The following is an 18,881-nucleotide window of genomic DNA, read 5'->3' on the forward strand; positions in this document are numbered from 1 at the left end:
CACAACCTCTCTATCGTTGTCAATAACACTACCATCTCCTCTGTCACCCAACTCCGATGCCTAGGTGTCACTCTTGACTCCTCTCTCTCCTTCGCCCCCCACATCCAATCCCTTGCCCAAGCCTGTCGTTTTCAACTACGCAACATCGCCCGCATCTGGCCCTTCCTCTCTCAGGATGCCACCAAAACTATCATCCACGCTCTCATCATCTCCCGTCTCGATTACTGCAACCTTCTCCTCACTGGCCTCCCCCTCTCCCATCTTGCCCCCCTGCGCTCCGTTCTCAATGCGGCTGCTCGACTCATCTTTCTCTCACACCGCTCCTCCTCTACCTCCCCTCTCTACCACGCCCTTCACTGGCTCCCCTTCCCCTACAGGATCCTTTTCAAACTCCTCACCGCCACTTACAAAGCTCTCTCCCAGTCTACTGCCCCCTATATCTCTAACGTCCTCACCACCTACACTCCGGTCTGCTCCCTGCGCTCGGCCAATGACCGTCGCCATAATATTAAAATAAACTTTCACTAATTAAAATACTCCCCAAAGTTTACCACTTTATTAAATACATATTTTTCTTTTTTTATCCCCCATAATCCAAATGAAAAAAATCAAACTGTAAAATTCCCATAGAAAAGACCCATCCACACACTACAGCTGAACAACGCAAAAGGATTATAACTTGGATTGCTCAGTACCCTCGTCACCAGTCAGCTACCTATAGACGTCTTCCCTGTCTAGCTTGACTCCCGATTTCAGTGGGACAGTTCCGAATTTAGGACTCTGTCCTGCTGTCCGGCCAAGGACATGTTTGTCCCACAGGTGGGAATGTGCTATAGGCCCCCGATTGTAACTGCAGCTTCAAAACTTTTTTTTCCCCTCCCACTGATGGAGGCGCACTTTTCGTGTGTGGAGGCTGTGTCTGTGTGCGGTGAGGAGGCGTGACCCGTGACGTGCGTAGGGCGGTCCATCGAAACACACTACTAAAACAACAAGCTATTTTGCAGTGTGAGTGGGTTCACTCTGTAAATAGCCTCCGTTGTGGGTAGATGAAAGAGATCACATAGTTTATTTTAATATTGATTCATTGCTGCGAGCTGCGGCTGTGCCCAGCCACCCTTACTCTCTACTCACCTGCGTCCCGGCCATATCTATGACGACCGGGACGTCACTTCCTGTTTTTCGTCCCGGCTGTTGCCTAGGCGACGGTCGGGAGGCTGTGTAGCTAGCGCCGCGTCCCGGCATTAGATGCAGCCGGGAGCGTGTGCAAACATTCATTTAGCAGCCCCTGTGCCTGATTATTACGGCTGGGTGTCCCTGCTACCATTGGCCAGTGTCTGTATATTAGGCAGGGAAGGCTTAGCCTCCCTGCCGGTTATAGTTCTCAGTTACTGTGTACTTGCCAGCTCTTGTGCCTTTGAACCTGTTACTATTGGATTTTCCGTGTATGACCCTTGGCTTTGCTTATTGGACTGGATACTTGCCTGTTGCCCTGACCTTTTGCTTCGGTTCTGGATTCTCCTTGTCTTCTGCCAGCCCTGACATCTTGCCTGCCCCCGACCACGTTACCTGCTTCGGACCCAGACCACGGCTTGTTTCCTGACGACGCTAGATGCTATACCCTTCTACTCTGCGCTACGGTACATTCATACACCTGTACTACTCTGAGTATAAGACCTGGGGGCATCTGAGTACCTTTGAGAATAACAAGCTCTACGGGAAAGGCGGCTGCTATAGGTGAAGAACTCTCCACCTGGTTCTACAGGTTTATGATAAGACCGTTAGCCGTAACATTCATTCACTCTGTTCTGTATGCTTGGAGATTCAACACTAATAAATCTTAATATGAAAACTCAACTTACACGTATTGCTGCCAGCGGTGCTTTGCTACTTTGACACAACTAGTGTTACTCTAGAATTTTATACCCTAAATTTATTCTGTGACTTTTATTTCTAGACATTTAGAATTTGTGAAATGTATTTACAGGTTGTGCATATTTTAATTATTTTATTACTGTCTCAAAGCTGGACCCATGTATACCTCTCATCAGTCCCAATTTAAGGACTCTGTCCCGCTCAGAGATATGTTTGTCCCAGGGGTGGGAACGTTGGGGTAAGGGAGGTATCTAGTGAGCAGTCTAGTGCTTTACAGCGATAGGGAAATCTCTGGGCCTGTAGCCACGTCTCCATTGTGTTGTGGTTATGCCCCATTGTGGCGTAGTCACGTCTCCTCTTCCACTGCCCTGGTATGCCCATGTGATAATATAAATAGTCACAGTCACTAAAGCTTTATTGTCTGAAGTACATACAGCTGTTAATATATACAGTCACGGGGAAAAAAAATTGAGAATGACACAAATATTATTTATTACAAAGTCTGCTGCCTCAGTTTTTATGATGGCCATTTGCATATACTTCAGAATGTCACTCCAGAATGTCATGAAGACTAATCAGATGAATTGTAATTACAATGACAATGAACATCAGCCCAAAAACAACATTTCCACTACATTTCAGCCCTGCCACAAAAGGACCAGCTGACATCAGGTCAGTTATTCTCTCGTTAACACAGGTGAAAGTGTTGTTGAGGACAAGGCTGGAGATCACTCTGTCATGCTGATTGAGTTATAATAACAGACTGGGAGCTTAAAAATGAGGGTGGTGCTTGAAATCATTGTTCTTCCTTTCTTTACCATGGTTACCTGCAAGGAAATATGTGCAGTCGTCATTGCTCTGCACCAAAAGGGCTTCACAGGCAAGGATATTGCTGATAGTAAGATTGCACCTCAATCAACCATTTATCGGATCATCAAGAACTTCAAGGAGAGAGGTTCAATAGTTGGGAAGAAGGCTTCAGGGCGCCCAAGAACGTCCAGCAAACACCAGGGCCGTCTTCTAAAGTTGATTCAGCTGCGGGATCGGGGCACCACCAGTGCAGAGCTTGCTCAAGAATGGCAGCAGGCAGGTGTGAGTGCATCTGCACGCACAGTGATGCAAAGACTTTTAGAGGATGGCCTGGTGTCAAGAAGTCAAAGAAGTCAAAGAAGTCACTTCTCTCCAGGAAAAACATCAGGGACAGACTGATATTCTGCAAAACGTACAGGGATTAGACTGCTGAGGACTGGGGTAAAGTCATTTTCTCTGATGAATCTCCTTTCAGAGTGTTCGGGGTGTCTGGAAAAATGCTTGTCCAGAGAAGGAAAGGTGAGCGCTACCATTAGTCCTGTATCATGCCAACAGTAAAGCATCCTGAGACCATTCATGTGTGGGGTTGCTTCTCAGCCAAGGGAGTGGGCTCACTCACAATCTTGCCTAAGAACACAGCCATGAATAAAGAATGGTACCAAAACATCCTCCAAGAGCAACTTCTCCCAACCATCCATAAGTGGCTCGGGGATCAAAACATCTAAATTTTGGGTCCATGGCCAGGAAACTCCCCAGACCTTAATCCCATTGAGAACGTGTGGTTACTCCTCAAGAGGTGGGTGGACAAACAAAAACCCACAAGTTCTGACATACTCCAAGCATTGATTAGGCAAGAAGGAGCGGCCATCAGTCAGTATGTGGCCCTGAAGTTGATTGACAGCATGCCAGGGCGAATTGCAGAGGTCTTCAAAAAGAAGGGTCAATACTGCAAATATTGACTCTTTGCATAAACTTAATGTAATTGTCAATAAAAGCCTTTGACACTTATGAAATGTTTGTAATTTTACTTCAGTATACCATAGCAACATCTGACAACAAGGTCTAAAAACACTGAAGCAGCAAATTTTGTGAAAACCAATAGCTGTGTCATTCTCAAAACTTTTGACCATGACTGTACATGTCAGACAGCACTGTTGGCTAGTTTCCATGTCTGAATAGGAAATAGATACATTATCAGTCTTTCATAAGTGTGATTGCAATCATAGATTCAAAAACTGCCATACAAAAGTGTCTTTCAAACAGAATCATGACTCATTTACAGAGGCTGCAAATTCGGAGCCAGGAAAACCAAGTTGTGCTGCAAGTTGGTTCAGTGGTTAGCACTTCTGCCTCACAGCACTGGGGACATGAGTTCAATTCCCGACCATGGCCTTATTTGTGAGGAGTTTGTATGTTCTTCCCGTGCTTGTGTGGGTTTCCTCTAGGTGCTCTGCTTTCCTCCCACACTCCAAAAACACACTAGTAGGTTAATTGGCTGATAACAAATTGACCCTAGTCTGTGTGTGTATGTGTGTACGGGGTCCCACGGGCAAGGGGGCCGCAGAGGCAGGGCTCTTAATTAGAATAAATAATCCTGCAAAAGAAAAAACCTGCAAAAAAAAATCTTCAAGGGTCACTGAGCAAGTACATCTATCTATCTATCTATCTATCTATCTATCTATCTATATATATATATATATATGGGCCCCGGTGCACTGCTTTGCCGGGGGGGGGCCATAATATTGTTAAGATGGCCCTGTTGGAGGTGCAGTTAAAACAGCAGGAGAATTAATAACGATATTTTCAAATTATATTGTTATACATTGGGGGTATGTGATTGCAATACAATGAGGGGAGATGTCCTATACCTATAGGCTCATAGGAACCTAGCTGGGAAATCTCATTGGGACAGCTCAGCTCTACTCTTGTAACCAAAGACGCTATAACGCTCAGTCCATTGAGCTGTCCTTTACACGCCCGTTCTTAAATAAGTAGATGTGTTAGTAATACTTACTGTTTATTGTAGCTTATTAAGTATATTTGAAATTGACATGACTTCACCTATAAATATATTGCGCATAAACTGACTAAAGCCTGACCACGGCCCACATATGTTGTTATATTGCATCAGGCATTACCGAGGACACCCTTTAGTTGCTAGGCTGCCGCGGGGGCCTCCGGCAGCCATCTTGCTCCCCCCTGACGGATGAATGAGTTGTCACCAGCGGCTCCTGCAGGAAGGATCCGGGTGTCTTGTGTAATCCGCCTCCATCCTCCGCTCCCCGGTCATGGAGCGTCCCGCCATCCGCGCCGCCCTTCTCCTGGGAGCCCTGCTCGCCGCCTGCCGGGCCCACGGCCTGGTCAATGAGGACGTGAAGCGCACCGTGGACATCAGCAGCCATCTGGCCAAAGTGACGGCCGAGGTGAAGCTGTCTAACCCGGGGCCGGGAGCCGCTCAGTCCTTCCTGATAGCCCTGGAGCCCGAGCTGGTGGAGCACCTGGCCTTCCTGGGGGTCAGTATACGGGGGGCTCTATGGAGGGGAGGGGGGTTCTGCATTAATCCTTATATACCAGCAATATAGTGATCTGCAGCTACTGTCATACCGGCCTATGGCTGAGCAACTGCGCCTTCATTATTAGTATATTACCTGTGTGTGTGTGTGTGTATATATATATATATATATATATATATATATATATATATATATATGTGTGTGTGTTAGATTGTTGTGGTTTGAACTTCATTGTTCCCACTGTACTGTGTACACTTTGCAAATAGGATTGTGTGTGTGTATATGTATATATATATATATATATATATATATATATATATATATATATATATAATTATTATTGTGTGTTTTATATTGCATCTGCAAAATGCATGCTAGGTATTGTAGTATTGTATTAGATTATGTTAGTACGTTTGTGTATCTACCATGTTAAGTTACTTTGCAGATTATATTTTGGGGCCTGCAGATGGTATGATTGGTGAGCACTGCGCTATGTTATGGAGGTTGGTTATATTTTTGCAGATAATGGGGCAGGAGTTGGCAGAGCTGTGGGTATTAGGGACGCAGTGACAGGTCTCTTGTCTGTCTCTTCCGCCTCTGGCTCCTTACACTGTAGTGTGACACGTCAGCACATAGACAGGGCTCAGCCCACTCCAACTCCTGTACTGTCATTATCCTGTATACAGGGCTCAGCCCACTCTGCAGCTCCTGTACTGTCATTATTTTATAAATACATTGGTTTGATGTTATACTGTATATGGAGGTCTGTCCCAAATGATGTAAAATGTATCTTACTATTTTTTGTTTTAGATCTATTGCTTACAAATAAATGAATAGTAAAATCAACAGCATAATGAATGGTTTTAAGAAGTTGTTCACTATTATGGTATTAAGACTTTGTTACTGATGCAGTAATTTTGTGAATTACATGATCTGTTGCAAATGCATTTTCCTCATACAGACACAAACTCAGCTGCTTGTCTGACTTCAATGTAATTCTCCATGTGTGCAGTTGTAATGTGTTTTTATAGTAAAAAGTTTTAATATGAAAAAAGTAATTAAAAAAAATTTAAAAAGTTTTAACTGGTGAATTCGTTTTGATATTTTACAATTTGGGTGAGGGCGTTTATTCAAACTTTAGGGTCAGAAAAATGCTGCCTATTTTATTACTCTTTATAAAGCGCCAACGTATTCCGCAGCGCTTACCAGAAAATGATCATCGGTGTTCTTCCCACGCTTTTTCCCGGCAAAAATATTCTGCCGTCCCAGCACCTCGCACTCGTTACTCGTTGTGACGAGCCGACCGACAGGCAGTGACCCTTGACGCCCGCCACTTGTGATGCGACCCAAAGTTGCACTGCACTAATGTCGGCGCAACTTTCGGTCGTATCGCATGAGTACCGGTTCGGCTCGTCACAGTCAGTGCCTGGTGCTTAGCGTCAGGGTATTTTTGCAGGGGATGAGGGACGTGTGTGTGTGTGTGTGTGTGTGCGAGAATATGGGAAACCGAGGAAGTGGGGTGTCAATGTTGGAAACCAGTGGGATGAGCGGTGGGTGTCAATATGGGATCACAGTGGGGGTGTCAATATTACGTCACAGGGGGGTGTCAAACTTCAGGGGAGAGGGGGAGGGCACCTGTATAAAAGAAAGCACGCGTTTGCCAGCAGTTCACTTGCTGGTAAACCTTAAAGACGGTGCTTCTTACATGGGAGTCTTTTGTGTATATCCAGCATTTGTGCAGTATCTGGAAAAATAATTTTCTACTCTAAAACGAATTAAAATCTGTTTTAGGAATCGCATGAAGCAGAGCACACTGAATAATCTGATGTTGATTTCATTATAGGGACCAGATCCTATAGACTTTGATTATGACAAAGCTGCAGACCACTGGGCCTCTAAGAAGAGAATAATTAATATCTAAAATGTTAATCTAGAGGTTAAATCAATATAAGGTCAGGATTTCAACATTTAATTTGTGCAAAGGCCCCCATCCGGCTCCTTTTTGATGCCACCCGGCTGGTAAAGTTTTCTGGGTACAACACTGATCGTTGGCATCGGACCCCGTCTCCTGGATCATACAGTTTAAGATCTCTACCAGACATACATCAATAAATCTAACTAACTTACCACTATGTTTTGGGTCTTGGGAGGAAACTGGAGCACCCAGAATAAGGATATATACAAACTCCACACAGATGGGGCCCTGAATAAATAGAACCCAGTGTAAACCTTTTACGACTGGTAAAATATTTTCCTTAATTGATGTAGAAGGGTGGGTGGGTGGCTTCTTAGTTGTAGCTGCTTGTGGGGAGGAACCTGAGTATCGTTATTTCAATACAGAATCTAGTAGAGATCTTTAAACAGAAAGATGCTGTTTATTGCTTCTATAAATGTCATGCAGAGAATTGGACCTGTTTTTAAAAAGAAAATCAATAGACAGATCTGACTGTGATCTGCTTTCTAGTTAAAGGAAAACAAAACTTTATCCAGTATAAAAAGATGTCTTGTAACATTTGTGTGTATGTATAATAAATATATATATATATATAATCTCAACTTGAGTTGTATTGCAATTGCTATGTAGCTGAATATAAGATGTTTGTCTTAATTATAAGTCGTTCCAGAATTGGATGCTCTTGCATCCTAGGGATCTGGTGTGTATAGGAGAAAAATCTTCCCCCACGATCACAATGTCTGTAATATCTCCATTTCTGAAACCCTCCTACAACGTTTGCATATATTGACTAACTAGTAGTACTCCTTGTTATAAACCAACATATATGATAGGTTTAACAGTCCTTTAATATACCTCAATTAGTATTTTCCCTCCAAATTTCTTAGTCTGTGTTGCACACAGCAGCGCTAGTATTAGTTACAGAACTAACTGTGGGTTACGTGATGGATATTAAGTCTTTCCACTAAGTGATGACCCCCCCCCCCCCTACACCATGTGCATTATCCAGATATCTCCCTCCTAGAACATTACATATGGCTGTTTTTATGTTGGGAGTGGACAAAGTGATGTAGAGACGTTTGGAGATCAGCAGATTGTTTAGGATTTGAAACGGAGGCTCCCTGACTCCTGTGATGTATCCGGGCTCCGTACATTTATATAACATTACGTCACACTTCATGGATTGTTGTAGCTGCGGATGTAGTGATTATATCAGGCTGATAATGTGCCCTCTTGTGTGTTATACAGGTGAAGGGAGAGGAAGAGGAGGACGGCTACCTGGAAATACATGAAGCAAAAGCAAAGGGGAGAAGGTGAGACTGGTTATCTGTAGCGTCTGTACTATTACCTGAGTGCACACTACAGAAAGTTACTGCAGATTTCTGTAACGATTTCACCATCGATTAAGTCCCGATGATCATGTAGATTCCTGCGTACACACCTGCACCATTTACCTTCAGGTCTGTGATCTTCATCTCTCATAACCATCTGCTGAAAAGATCGAGACTCTGTACACTCTACAGATATCTGCCTATGCTGCTGGTAGTTAGTGCGTACACACTGCCACATTTGCCCAACATCGTTCCATCGTTGATCATGATTTTTAGGAAGTTTATAAAACCAAATCAAATGACATGATGTGCTTCGGTATGATAAAACACGATTGTGGGAGCGTACACACTAATGCGATATCGGACTAAAGGTTCGTTTCATCGTGTAATCTGTCATTGGATGAAATACCTTTAGAGAAGTGCAGTAATGACACCTGGTAAAGCTGGGGACACACTAATGTTTCTCTCGTGGCTCAGTGAGTACTAGTGTTGCCCATATCGGTCTGTATGTATAGCTGGTGTAAGCGCAGCGTTCCTGGAGCGCCATCTCTGATACGTTCTATAACCACTATGGGCAGAATTACGTGTGTGCGCCAGTAGACATATGTCTCACCTGTGCATCTCTTCCTGATTAAATTATTTAAACAATTGACATGTTACCTATAAGTATTCCGCTTCCCGAGTTGGCGATTTCCTCTTAAATCTACACTTCCGTTTTTAAAAGGCAGAGAATGGTGCTTGATTTCTTCTGAGTGTTACGACACCCCTAGTCCCTGTCTATCAGTAATAATTGGGGGATCCAGAGAGGGTAAGAGTTTAATTTGGTTCCTGAAACCCTTGTTACTGTACATAGCGGATCTAAGTGGTTCTTAGACAGAACCCTGGTTAGTTTGATGGATCTCCCCATTTGCCACTAAAAAGTAGAAATTAAAATGATATTGTATATTTACAACCCTCTTTATATATTGATCACTCACTTAAATGTTAAAATAAAACGCTGTTTGGGCTTACACCAAATGTTTCAAAAGTTAAAAAGCAGCTTTTTGAAAGTTTAATTTTCCTTAATTTAGGCCATTACTTGTACCCCCCACACACACATGTAACAGACGTAAAATAAAAAGGTATAAATTCCAATATGCTACCAAAAGAGAGAATGTAAAATTCACATAGGTAAACTAAAATGTTTTGTCATCCCCAATGACACACGCCCCCAAACTTGAAAGATGGTCCCATAATGAATGGGATGAGGCTGTTAAAATTGTTCCATGAGGCTCTGTCATGTGTTTGAGTCTACATTAAAATGCAAATCTGTAATTATTTATAATTTTTTTATGCTGTAATAAAAATCTATTTATTTTGTGTTGTAATTACTTTTCACCTGCCCCAAATGTCACGTTAAGTGTACAGCAACGTATCACCGGGTCAGGAAGTCTTTGATACTTGTTATCTAGGACGTTGTTTGATTTTTGTTTTTCTAATTTTTATTTATTTATTTTATTTTCCATTAGCGGAAAACAATTCACTGTCCTCCTTCCATCTTCTTTGTCCCCCGGAGCGAAGACCAAAGTGTTTATCGAGACGGTTTTCACGCACATCCTGAAGCCCTACCCTACCCAGATAACACAGGCGGATAAACAGTTTGTAACCTTCGAAGGCAGCCACTACTTCTACTCCCCCTACGCCACCACGTCCCAGACTACACGGCTCAAGCTGGCCTCCCGAAACGTGGAGAGTTACACCAAGCTGGGCAACCCGTCCCGGTCCGATGACACCATTGAATACGGCCCTTTCAAAGACGTTGCCGCCTGGAGTCTTGTAAGTGTCTTCAACGTTTTAAAGACTTCATTGTGTTTGTGGAAAATGTCGAGAACCTCGAGGTTAAGTGGGGGAAAAACTTTAAGTAGTTTCCACCTGTTAAATCCAATAGTTCGTACTTTATCCCACAAAGACATTGAATGTTGGATCACTATGTTCAAGTAATACATGAAAAAGTGATGCATTATGGGGTAATAGTTTTGTCAAATTTAAAATATATCTTGTTAACTTTTTTTTATTAAATATTGATTGAGCATTGATTGCTTTTCCTAATCATAGTTTCATCAGATCGTTTAAGAAGCTGCTCCTTGTGTATATCGTTTGACTAGATACTTTATAACTCTGTTGAGCAATATACTTTCCATTAACCGTTTTGTATGTAATCCTCAGGATCCCCTGAAGGTGCACTATGAGAACAATAGCCCCTTCCTAACAATCGCCAGCATGACCCGCATTGTTGAAGTCTCCCATTGGGGCAACATTGCCGTAGAGGAGACTGTTGACTTAAAGCACACTGGAGCCTATCTGAAAGGTCCCTTCTCAAGATATGACTACCAGAGACAGCCTGACAGTGGAATATCATCTGTCAAATCCTTTAAGGTAAGAAACATTCGCCTGTAATGCAATCCTGAATTAAAGGGGAATTATATCATTGAGGACTATTAAGTACAGCACAGTATTAAACAATGAAACTTTGGCTCGTCAGACAACACTCCTCAAACAGACATGTGGTGTGTTTGATAGGCTAACCGAACTACGGAATATGTTGGCGCTATATATAAATAAATGATTATTGTGTATTGAATTAGGTGGGTATTGTGATACACATTTCAGGGGGGCTTCAGAATAGGGGAAGATGGACATCTATACCCTCAGGATTTCTGGCTGTTGTGACTAGTCGGCTGCTGGTGTCTGATACCAGCAACTGCCTAGTGAGATTTCTACAACCATATATGCTGTCTGTATAAGAGTACATAGCACTGTGAGTTATGTTATTTCCGTTTTTTTAATATAAAATTACCATATTGTAAAATGTATTTTGCCATAATTTTTGTTTTTGTTTTTTTAACTTCCATTATTTGTCCATTTTAAACATTTTACATTGAGTACAGCGAGTTTTATTACATCAGACTTTCATTTTAAGAGGATCATTTGTTCTGCATAAGATTAAAATTTCAGGAGACACCAAAGTGTCGTGCAGTAATCCTTTCACAAAACAATCTACTGAGTTCCAAACCGAATAAAAGTTTTGGATATTAAAATGAATCCGCAAGGCTCCAAGTGCCAATTGTATTTTAGGTTTCAATAATCGCTGGGCCTTTGCTGTCTGACACTGAATCTTATTCTGGTCAATCTCCTTGTCTTAGACCATTCTTCCAGCTGCCGCCCAGGACGTGTATTACAGAGATGAGATTGGTAACATCTCTACCAGCCACCTGATGGTTCTCGACGACTCGGTAGAGATGGAGATCCGGCCCAGGTTTCCACTATTCGGAGGGTGGAAGACTCATTATACCATCGGTTATAACCTACCGAGCTACGAGTACCTGTACAATCTGGGTAAGTCTGTCGGCTCGTTCTTGCTTATTTTGGCTTCTGTGCCTTTATCTTACTGATCACATGAGTTTAACGGTTATTTCCTAGACCCGGCTACGTACAATGTATCTGTGTTTATCTGGTGTGTGTGCAATATGACTATGAACAATTGTTCTCCTTCAGCCTAAAGGGTGTAGCACACATTGCTTCTGTATTGTTGCTTGTTGCAAGACAGTCAGGTTACATTAAACCTGTCTTATACCACCAAAGCCACATTACCCTCTTTCATTCTAAAGGGGATTGTAGTAGCTACAACCTGAATATTGTACCACAGCAAAAGTGATTTGTGTCTCCTATTGAGGGGAAGGACAGTAAGGTAATACAATGCCTCTGTCTGCATATCTGTTAGTATCTTGGTATAATTAATTGTGCACATTTTGGTTCTACTTGTGACTGCTGTATTCCCGGTAGGGACCTATGGAGGCTCCTTACTCTTTTCTTTAGTTCGCAAGTAACCGTATAGATCACATGGGTCCCTCTTTGTCCTGTTTGCAAATAATTTTGAAGTTCCAATCGGATCCGGTTTAGGCTTGATGAGGACTGCAGTGGTGCCCACATGTTTTGGTTTGTAAAGGATGCCGTACGAGTCACTTTTTCTTAATAAACCAGTGTTAAACTATTGCAATAAGTCCAAAATCATGTGCCGTGACAATCAAAGTGAATTTGGCTAACCTGTTTCATTTACTGTTCTAAAATAAAGTCTACAATAGAGATTCTGTCAACTATATTTTGGAGTCTTCTTCCTGTTACCATAAATTCTAGTGACATATCCAGCCTGGTACATTTATGTTCTATCTATACAGTCATCTAATGCATTGCGGGTCCAGTTTCTGCATCGTTCACTGACCCAAATGAATCCAGTTATCGGCGGCAGAGAGCGTTTTATTTGCAGCCTGTCCATATTTCTTCTTGATTCTGGAGTTTGAGGTTTGGGGACGGAAGCCCTACCTCCGGTGTCAGAATGGTTACTGGCCGTCTGATAAGTCCTTGTTCTCTCCGTCTACAGGTGACCAGTACGCTCTGAAGATCAGGTTTATTGACCATGTATTCGATGAACAGGTTGTGGATTCACTCACCGTTAAGCTCATCCTGCCTGAAGGAGCCAAGTAAGCAGCAGATGTTTTACTATGTTGCCTCCTTTAATGTCAGAGGGTCCCCAAGACAGGAGTAACGTTTGTGCGATAAATGACGTTCATGCCAGTGGAATGAGAGTCCTGCAAAATGTGCTGTAGAGCGGCCTGGTTGTTTAGGCTAATGGCATTCTGCACATACTCTATTAGCCTCAAGACGTCCTGGTTCCTGTCGCACTAGAGCTCATGCTCACCCAGGTTCACACTCCTATTGACTGAAGTAATTAAGTCATCGTGAGTTGATCCTGTTCTGAGCTTCCACCGCCAGAAGAGAGCCCACCCGTTTCTCTCCCCTAGAATTAGAACACTTCTATTGAGCTCTATGTGACAGGCATGGAAGGACTACCTCTTCAGGCACTGCAAAATCAGCGCAAGATTGCCTTAAGCTTGGCTGGGTAAAGTAGGCTCAAAACGGGGGCGTTGTCCAAAAGTGTGCTGTAATCCTTAGCGATTTATCAGACTGGTTACATCACAGTTGTACATTATTAAATACTCCTTTTATGTATACAAATGTTCTTTCCTCTCAGTGCTCCTTTGACCCAAAAACATATAAGTATTCCATTTCCTGGACCTCATAATTTAATATTCTTTCCAGACATATCCATGTAGAGAACCCCTATGACGTTAACCGCGCCCCAGACGAGCTGCACTACACTTATCTAGACACCTTTGGCCGCCCAGTCATCGTTGCTCACAAGAACAATCTGGTGGAGCAGCACATCCAGGACGTTGTGGTCCATTACACGTTCAACAAGATCTTGATGCTCCAAGAGCCTCTGCTGGTGGTGGGAGTCTTCTATATCCTCTTCTTCACGGTCATTCTCTACGTCAGGCTGGACTTCTCCATCACAAAGGTTGGTCTCTCTTCCTACGGAGTGTAATAAGGCTATCTAACGTTACTGCATGGCCGCTCGGTGACAAGCCGCGTAATTACTGGACTCTCGGCAGCCGGTATATACTGGGTCTGCTGTTTCTTGAGTGGTAAAGCCTGGCCCTTTCCCACTACGTTCATTTGTCCGTGGCTATTGGTCATGGACAATCTGTATTCTCCAGCCAGTGTTGAGTGAGGACACAAGTGGGGATTGCACTGTGTCTGAACCCTGTGCGTTTCAGGTCTAAACTAAAATTAAATACCGCTTAAGACTTGAGTTTCATTGGTTTTCTAGAACACAGCTTTTTTTTTTTCCCCCCCACCATAAAAGCACCACATGTAGAGTTCTCACAAGTGAAACGCTGCTGTTTTTGACGGGAAAGCAGATTTGCCCTTCACTGTCGCTAGATGAGCCTAAGAACATCTCTTACGTCTGGGGAAAAAAAGCTCAGCGTTCGAAAAAATCCAATGTGACTCCAGTCTGTTGTCTTTTTCCCGCGTTGAATCCAGTGATGAAATGATTTTTTGCTGGGGAACTTTGAAAGACTCCTTCTCTGTTTGCTTCAACAGGACCCAGCAGCCGAAGCCAAGATGAAAGCTGCCTGCATAACGGAGCAGATTCTCACCCTGGTAAATAAGAGGCTTGGTCTGTACCGGCACTTTGATGAAGCAGTGAACAAATACAAGCAGTCGCGGGACATCTCTACGCTGAACAGCGGCAAAAAAGCTTTGGAGACGGAACACAAAAACCTGACGAACGAGATTGCCTCTCTGCAGTCCAAACTGAAGGCCGAAGGCTCCGACCTGTGTGATAAGGTGAGTGTGAGCTCTTTTGCCAAAAATATTTTTTTTTCTCTGCTGTGCACCTACTTTTTTTATCTTGCTTAAGTTCCCTACTATATCAAAATCAATTTGTTTTTGTTTGTTAGTTTTTCATATGTATATTTCAAAGCTTCGTCCACAAGGATCAGTGAAGCAGGAGTATGTGGTCGGTGGGAGGTTTTGAACCTCAAAGAAGGTGGTAGATGTACATAGCAATGGGCTGAACAGTAGGACAAGGTTAAATCTATAGATGTGTAATATATGCATATAATAGATTCCTCCCTTCGTCTACAGGTTGCAGAGATCCAGAAGTTGGACAGCCAAGTGAAGGAGATAGTGGTGAAATGTTCTACGGAAGCGGAGCGTCTGGTCGCCGGCAAGCTGAAGAAGGACAATTACATAGAGAGCGAAAAGCAACACGCTAACAAGCGCCAGGAGCTGGTTAATAAGATCGACAACATTCTTGATGCATTGTAACCGTTTAAAATGTTCTTAAGAAAAAAATAAAGGACTGGACGAAGCCCAGGAGCGGGTCGTGACCTCTTTGGTGTACAATCTATAGGCGCTCATCTTTCCTAGGTTCTAAAAAAAGACTCTTAGATTTTACCGACTCCTGAATTCTACACTATTTGTCCACGCCTGCATTAAGAATCTAATTCAGCGTTTGAGATTACGGCATAACTGTGCGCCCTTGCGCAGGAGCCATCACTTATTCCAAGTCTTTTTTTTTTTATCTTGTATGATTTTCTTTCCCCTGAGAATATATTTCACTGCCAATTCAGTTTGAGTAATTCTTTTCTTGGCCCCTCTCCCCCCTGCAAACACCAAAGGGATAAGACCAGACAGTCTTGTTAGTTACTAAACTAATCGGTGGCAATCGCTGGTTGGTAGTTGCAGTCAGTGCTGGGTTCTCATGATCACTTCCTTACAGATCTACCAAAACAAGAAACTACACTTCACTAGCAGATTGCCTAAATATGCTCCCAGGGGATTCACTAAATTTTGATTGGTTGGGACGAGTGGTAATGGGGAATGTGGTGAATGAGAATAGAGATTTTTGTTTGTTTGTTTCTGTCCTGCTTCTAAGGTTGGAAACGTCACCCTGAAGGTTGAGCCAGACATTTTTAATGGTTCATTTATCATACTTTTCTCTTGTAGCAGTTTCTGTGCTGCTCCTCTGAAAATGTCTGTTTTATTTTTTTTTTATTTTTTATATGATATGAACCCAGGCGGCAGATATTCTGTCTCTACTCTTGTACGTTTCCGCCTGTCAGGAAAACTGAGATGTCTGTTTAGAATCTGTACAGAGTCAGTTTTTGTGTTTGTGTGACCAAACGATAATAAAGAAGGGATTATCGATGTAACGGCTTCGTTATCTTTGTTTGTCAACATATGCGTGTTTTTTTTTACAAGACGAACGCTTCGACGGCACATAACAACAAAGCGGTTATAAAGATAACGAAGTTAAACAGAAATATTAATAGACAAAGCTGTAAGTCTATGATGGACGAATTGAACAAGCCAATCCTAAAGAGCGCCGTAAGGGGGTGACGAGATCAGATGAGACCAGGCGGATTGTTGGGATCACTTCTGGCACAATTGTAGTTTTCAGTCCACACACCTACTGCAATATCCATTTGTATGGGCACCGTAAGACTAACTTAGCCCTCCCCCCACCAAGGTCTAATACCATGTAACTTTGAGGCTTTTGTTTTTCCCGTTTTTTATATTTTTAGCATCTTGTCTAGTTTCTTTGCTGCAAAATAAAGCCACCACTCAGTAGAGGTACCATTGTTTTCCCCTTCCCCATAGTCCCCCTGATAAGTGTCCATTCATATTACTGTAGAGTATAATCGGGGTGGAAGTTTTTTTCTATTTTGACAGTATTTTGTGATTGTTTCTACAAGAAGGTCATTTTATGATAAATGAAAGTATAATTTATGTGCTTTGGTAGAATAATTTTCACTTTAAAGTCTGCATTTATATTGCCCAGCTATTGTGGGGATTTTCACATTTGTATTAATGTGTGCAACAGTTGGGAACATTTATATCTGGTAATTATTTCCAGGGGACACAAATGAGCAAAGCACACTTCCTATAACTTTGCATGTCTGAGTCTTTTAGTTTCAGACCGTTGTAAAATTAGACAAAATAAAGGACACGGTGCAAATACATTATTTATTTATTTTATATTGTATGCCTGCCAGGAATAAGCGACGTAGATTAGAGTATATCTGTTTCCTGATGTCAAAATGCAATCTCCAATGTCCGTTTGTCCGGCTTTGTTTTGTTTTTTTTACCACTAGATGGTGCTACATACATACAAACTACAGACAGACACTTGGGTTTCCGCTGACAATTTGTGATAGGAGCAGATTCCGTTAGCCGTCAGGTGCTGCCGGAGGTCGTCTCAATGTCCGTCTGTGCAACTTGCTGGCTGATACGGTACAGAAATCGTTGCTCATTTTTCCTCATGACTATGGGGCGAGAGGAAACTGGAGACTTATGCAAGTGCGTCTGTGACTTCACTAGTTGGTAGTGAGTTGATGGCCTAAATGTGGGTTCTAACCTCTAAATGGCAGCTTCCACTGTGTGAAGATGCTATATCCACTTTAACCTTGGTGTAATTAACATAATATTAATTTTTTTTCCCCATGTTTTTGTTTTTTTCTTTTTTTAAACTGCGTGGCTAATGTACATTTGTGTTTTAGAATCTGTGGGTGTTGTCATTGTGGCTACAGTGACACAACAAGGTTTTAGCCAGGTACTAAATGCAGCCGCAGTAATGTGAAAGGAGCATTAGAACCACAAATAACATATGTCAGGTCCACAATGCTTTGCAGGGAAAGATGATGGTTGTATACATCAGGCCCTAATATACATTGATCACCTGCCTAATGTTGTGTACGTCCCCCTTGTGCCACCAAAACAGCTCTGACCTATTGAGGCATGGACTATACAAGACCTCTGAAGGTGTCCTGTGGTATCTGGCACCAAGACATTATCAGCAGTTCCTTTAAGTCCTGTAAGTTGTGAGATGGAGGCCTCCATGGCTCAGACTTCTTTTCCAGCACATCCCACAGATGCTCGATCGGATTGAGATCTGGGGAATTTGGAGGCCGATTTAAGGCCTTGAACTCTTTATCATGTTCCTCAAACCATTTCTGAACAAATTTTGTAGTATGGCAGAGCGCATTATCCTGCAGAAAGAGATCACTGCCATCGGCGAGTAGCGTTGTCATAAAGGAGTGTATTTGGGCTGCAACAATGTTTAGGTAGATGGAAGGTGTCAAAATAACATCCACATGAAGGCCAGGACCCAAGGTTTCCCAGCAGAACATTGCCCAGAGCATCACACTGCCTCCGCCGGCCGCCTTCTTCCCATAGTGCATCTTGGTGCCATCTCTTTCCCAGGTAAACGATACACACGCACCCGGCCATCCACATGTTTTAAAAGAAAACGTGATTCATCAGACCAGGCCACCTTCTTCCGTTGCTTCATGGTCCAGTTCTGGTGCTCACGTGGCCATTGTAGGCACTTTCGGCGTGGACAGGGGTCAGCATGGGCACTCTGACCGATCTGTGGCCACACAGCAAGCACCTTTTTCAGCAATTTGTGTTTGAGTGGGCTAAACGGGCTAGACTTCCCTCCCCATGCCCATCAATGACCTTTTGACGCCTATGACACTGTTGCCAGATTACCGTTTTTTTTATTCCTTGGACCCCTTTTGGTAGGTACTACCCACTGCATACCGGGAACACCCAACAATACCTGCTGTTTTAGAGATTCTCTGACCCAGTCGTCTAGATATCACAATTTGGCCCTTGTCAAAATCTCTTCCCTGTTTTCCTGCTTCCAACACATCAACTTAAAGAACTGACTGCTCACTTGCTGACTAATATATCCCACCCCTGATCTCCAATGTTATTCTCTTCAATCATCAGTGATTTTAATGTTGTGGTTGATGGGTGTACATCAATATTCCCATGCGCTACCTAACAAAACACAAATATTTCCTAAGTGATATAATTGGATGTTGTATTTTTCCTAGCATCAGAATAAGGCATTTATAGTCTACTAGGTGAATAAATTACTTTAGTTTCTTGAGCATCTTGCCCGGGACACTTGCATACCTTACTGTCTACACATGTTCTGGCTTCAGTTAC

At 42.8% G+C, this 18,881-nt stretch overlaps 1 protein-coding gene across 1 annotated transcript; it reads left to right on the top strand.

Annotated features, from left to right (window-relative positions):
* Positions 1 to 4,871: 4,871 nt before the first annotated feature.
* Positions 4,872 to 16,078, top strand: RPN1 (ribophorin I). The gene is made up of 9 exons (XM_075183617.1): positions 4,872 to 5,195; positions 8,398 to 8,462; positions 9,989 to 10,295; positions 10,686 to 10,895; positions 11,663 to 11,855; positions 12,898 to 12,997; positions 13,617 to 13,875; positions 14,463 to 14,708; positions 15,009 to 16,078. The coding sequence occupies exons 1-9, from the start codon at positions 4,971 to 4,973 to the stop codon at positions 15,189 to 15,191; spliced, it is 1,788 nt and encodes a 595-aa protein (XP_075039718.1). The 5' UTR covers positions 4,872 to 4,970; the 3' UTR covers positions 15,192 to 16,078.
* The last annotated feature ends 2,803 nt before the right edge of the window (positions 16,079 to 18,881 follow it).

The sequence above is a fragment of the Mixophyes fleayi genome, chromosome 8, assembly GCF_038048845.1.
Source record: "Mixophyes fleayi isolate aMixFle1 chromosome 8, aMixFle1.hap1, whole genome shotgun sequence".
NCBI lineage: Eukaryota > Metazoa > Chordata > Amphibia > Anura > Limnodynastidae > Mixophyes > Mixophyes fleayi.

Coding starts and splice junctions, on each gene's coding strand:
- RPN1 (XM_075183617.1), top strand. CDS start 4,971: ATGGAGCGTCCCGCCATCCGCGCCGCCCTTCTCCTGGGAGCCCTGCTC. Junction 8,463..9,988: donor GCAAAAGCAAAGGGGAGAAG/GTGAGACTGGTT, acceptor ATTTTCCATTAG/CGGAAAACAATTCACTGTCC. Junction 11,856..12,897: donor CGAGTACCTGTACAATCTGG/GTAAGTCTGTCG, acceptor CTCCGTCTACAG/GTGACCAGTACGCTCTGAAG.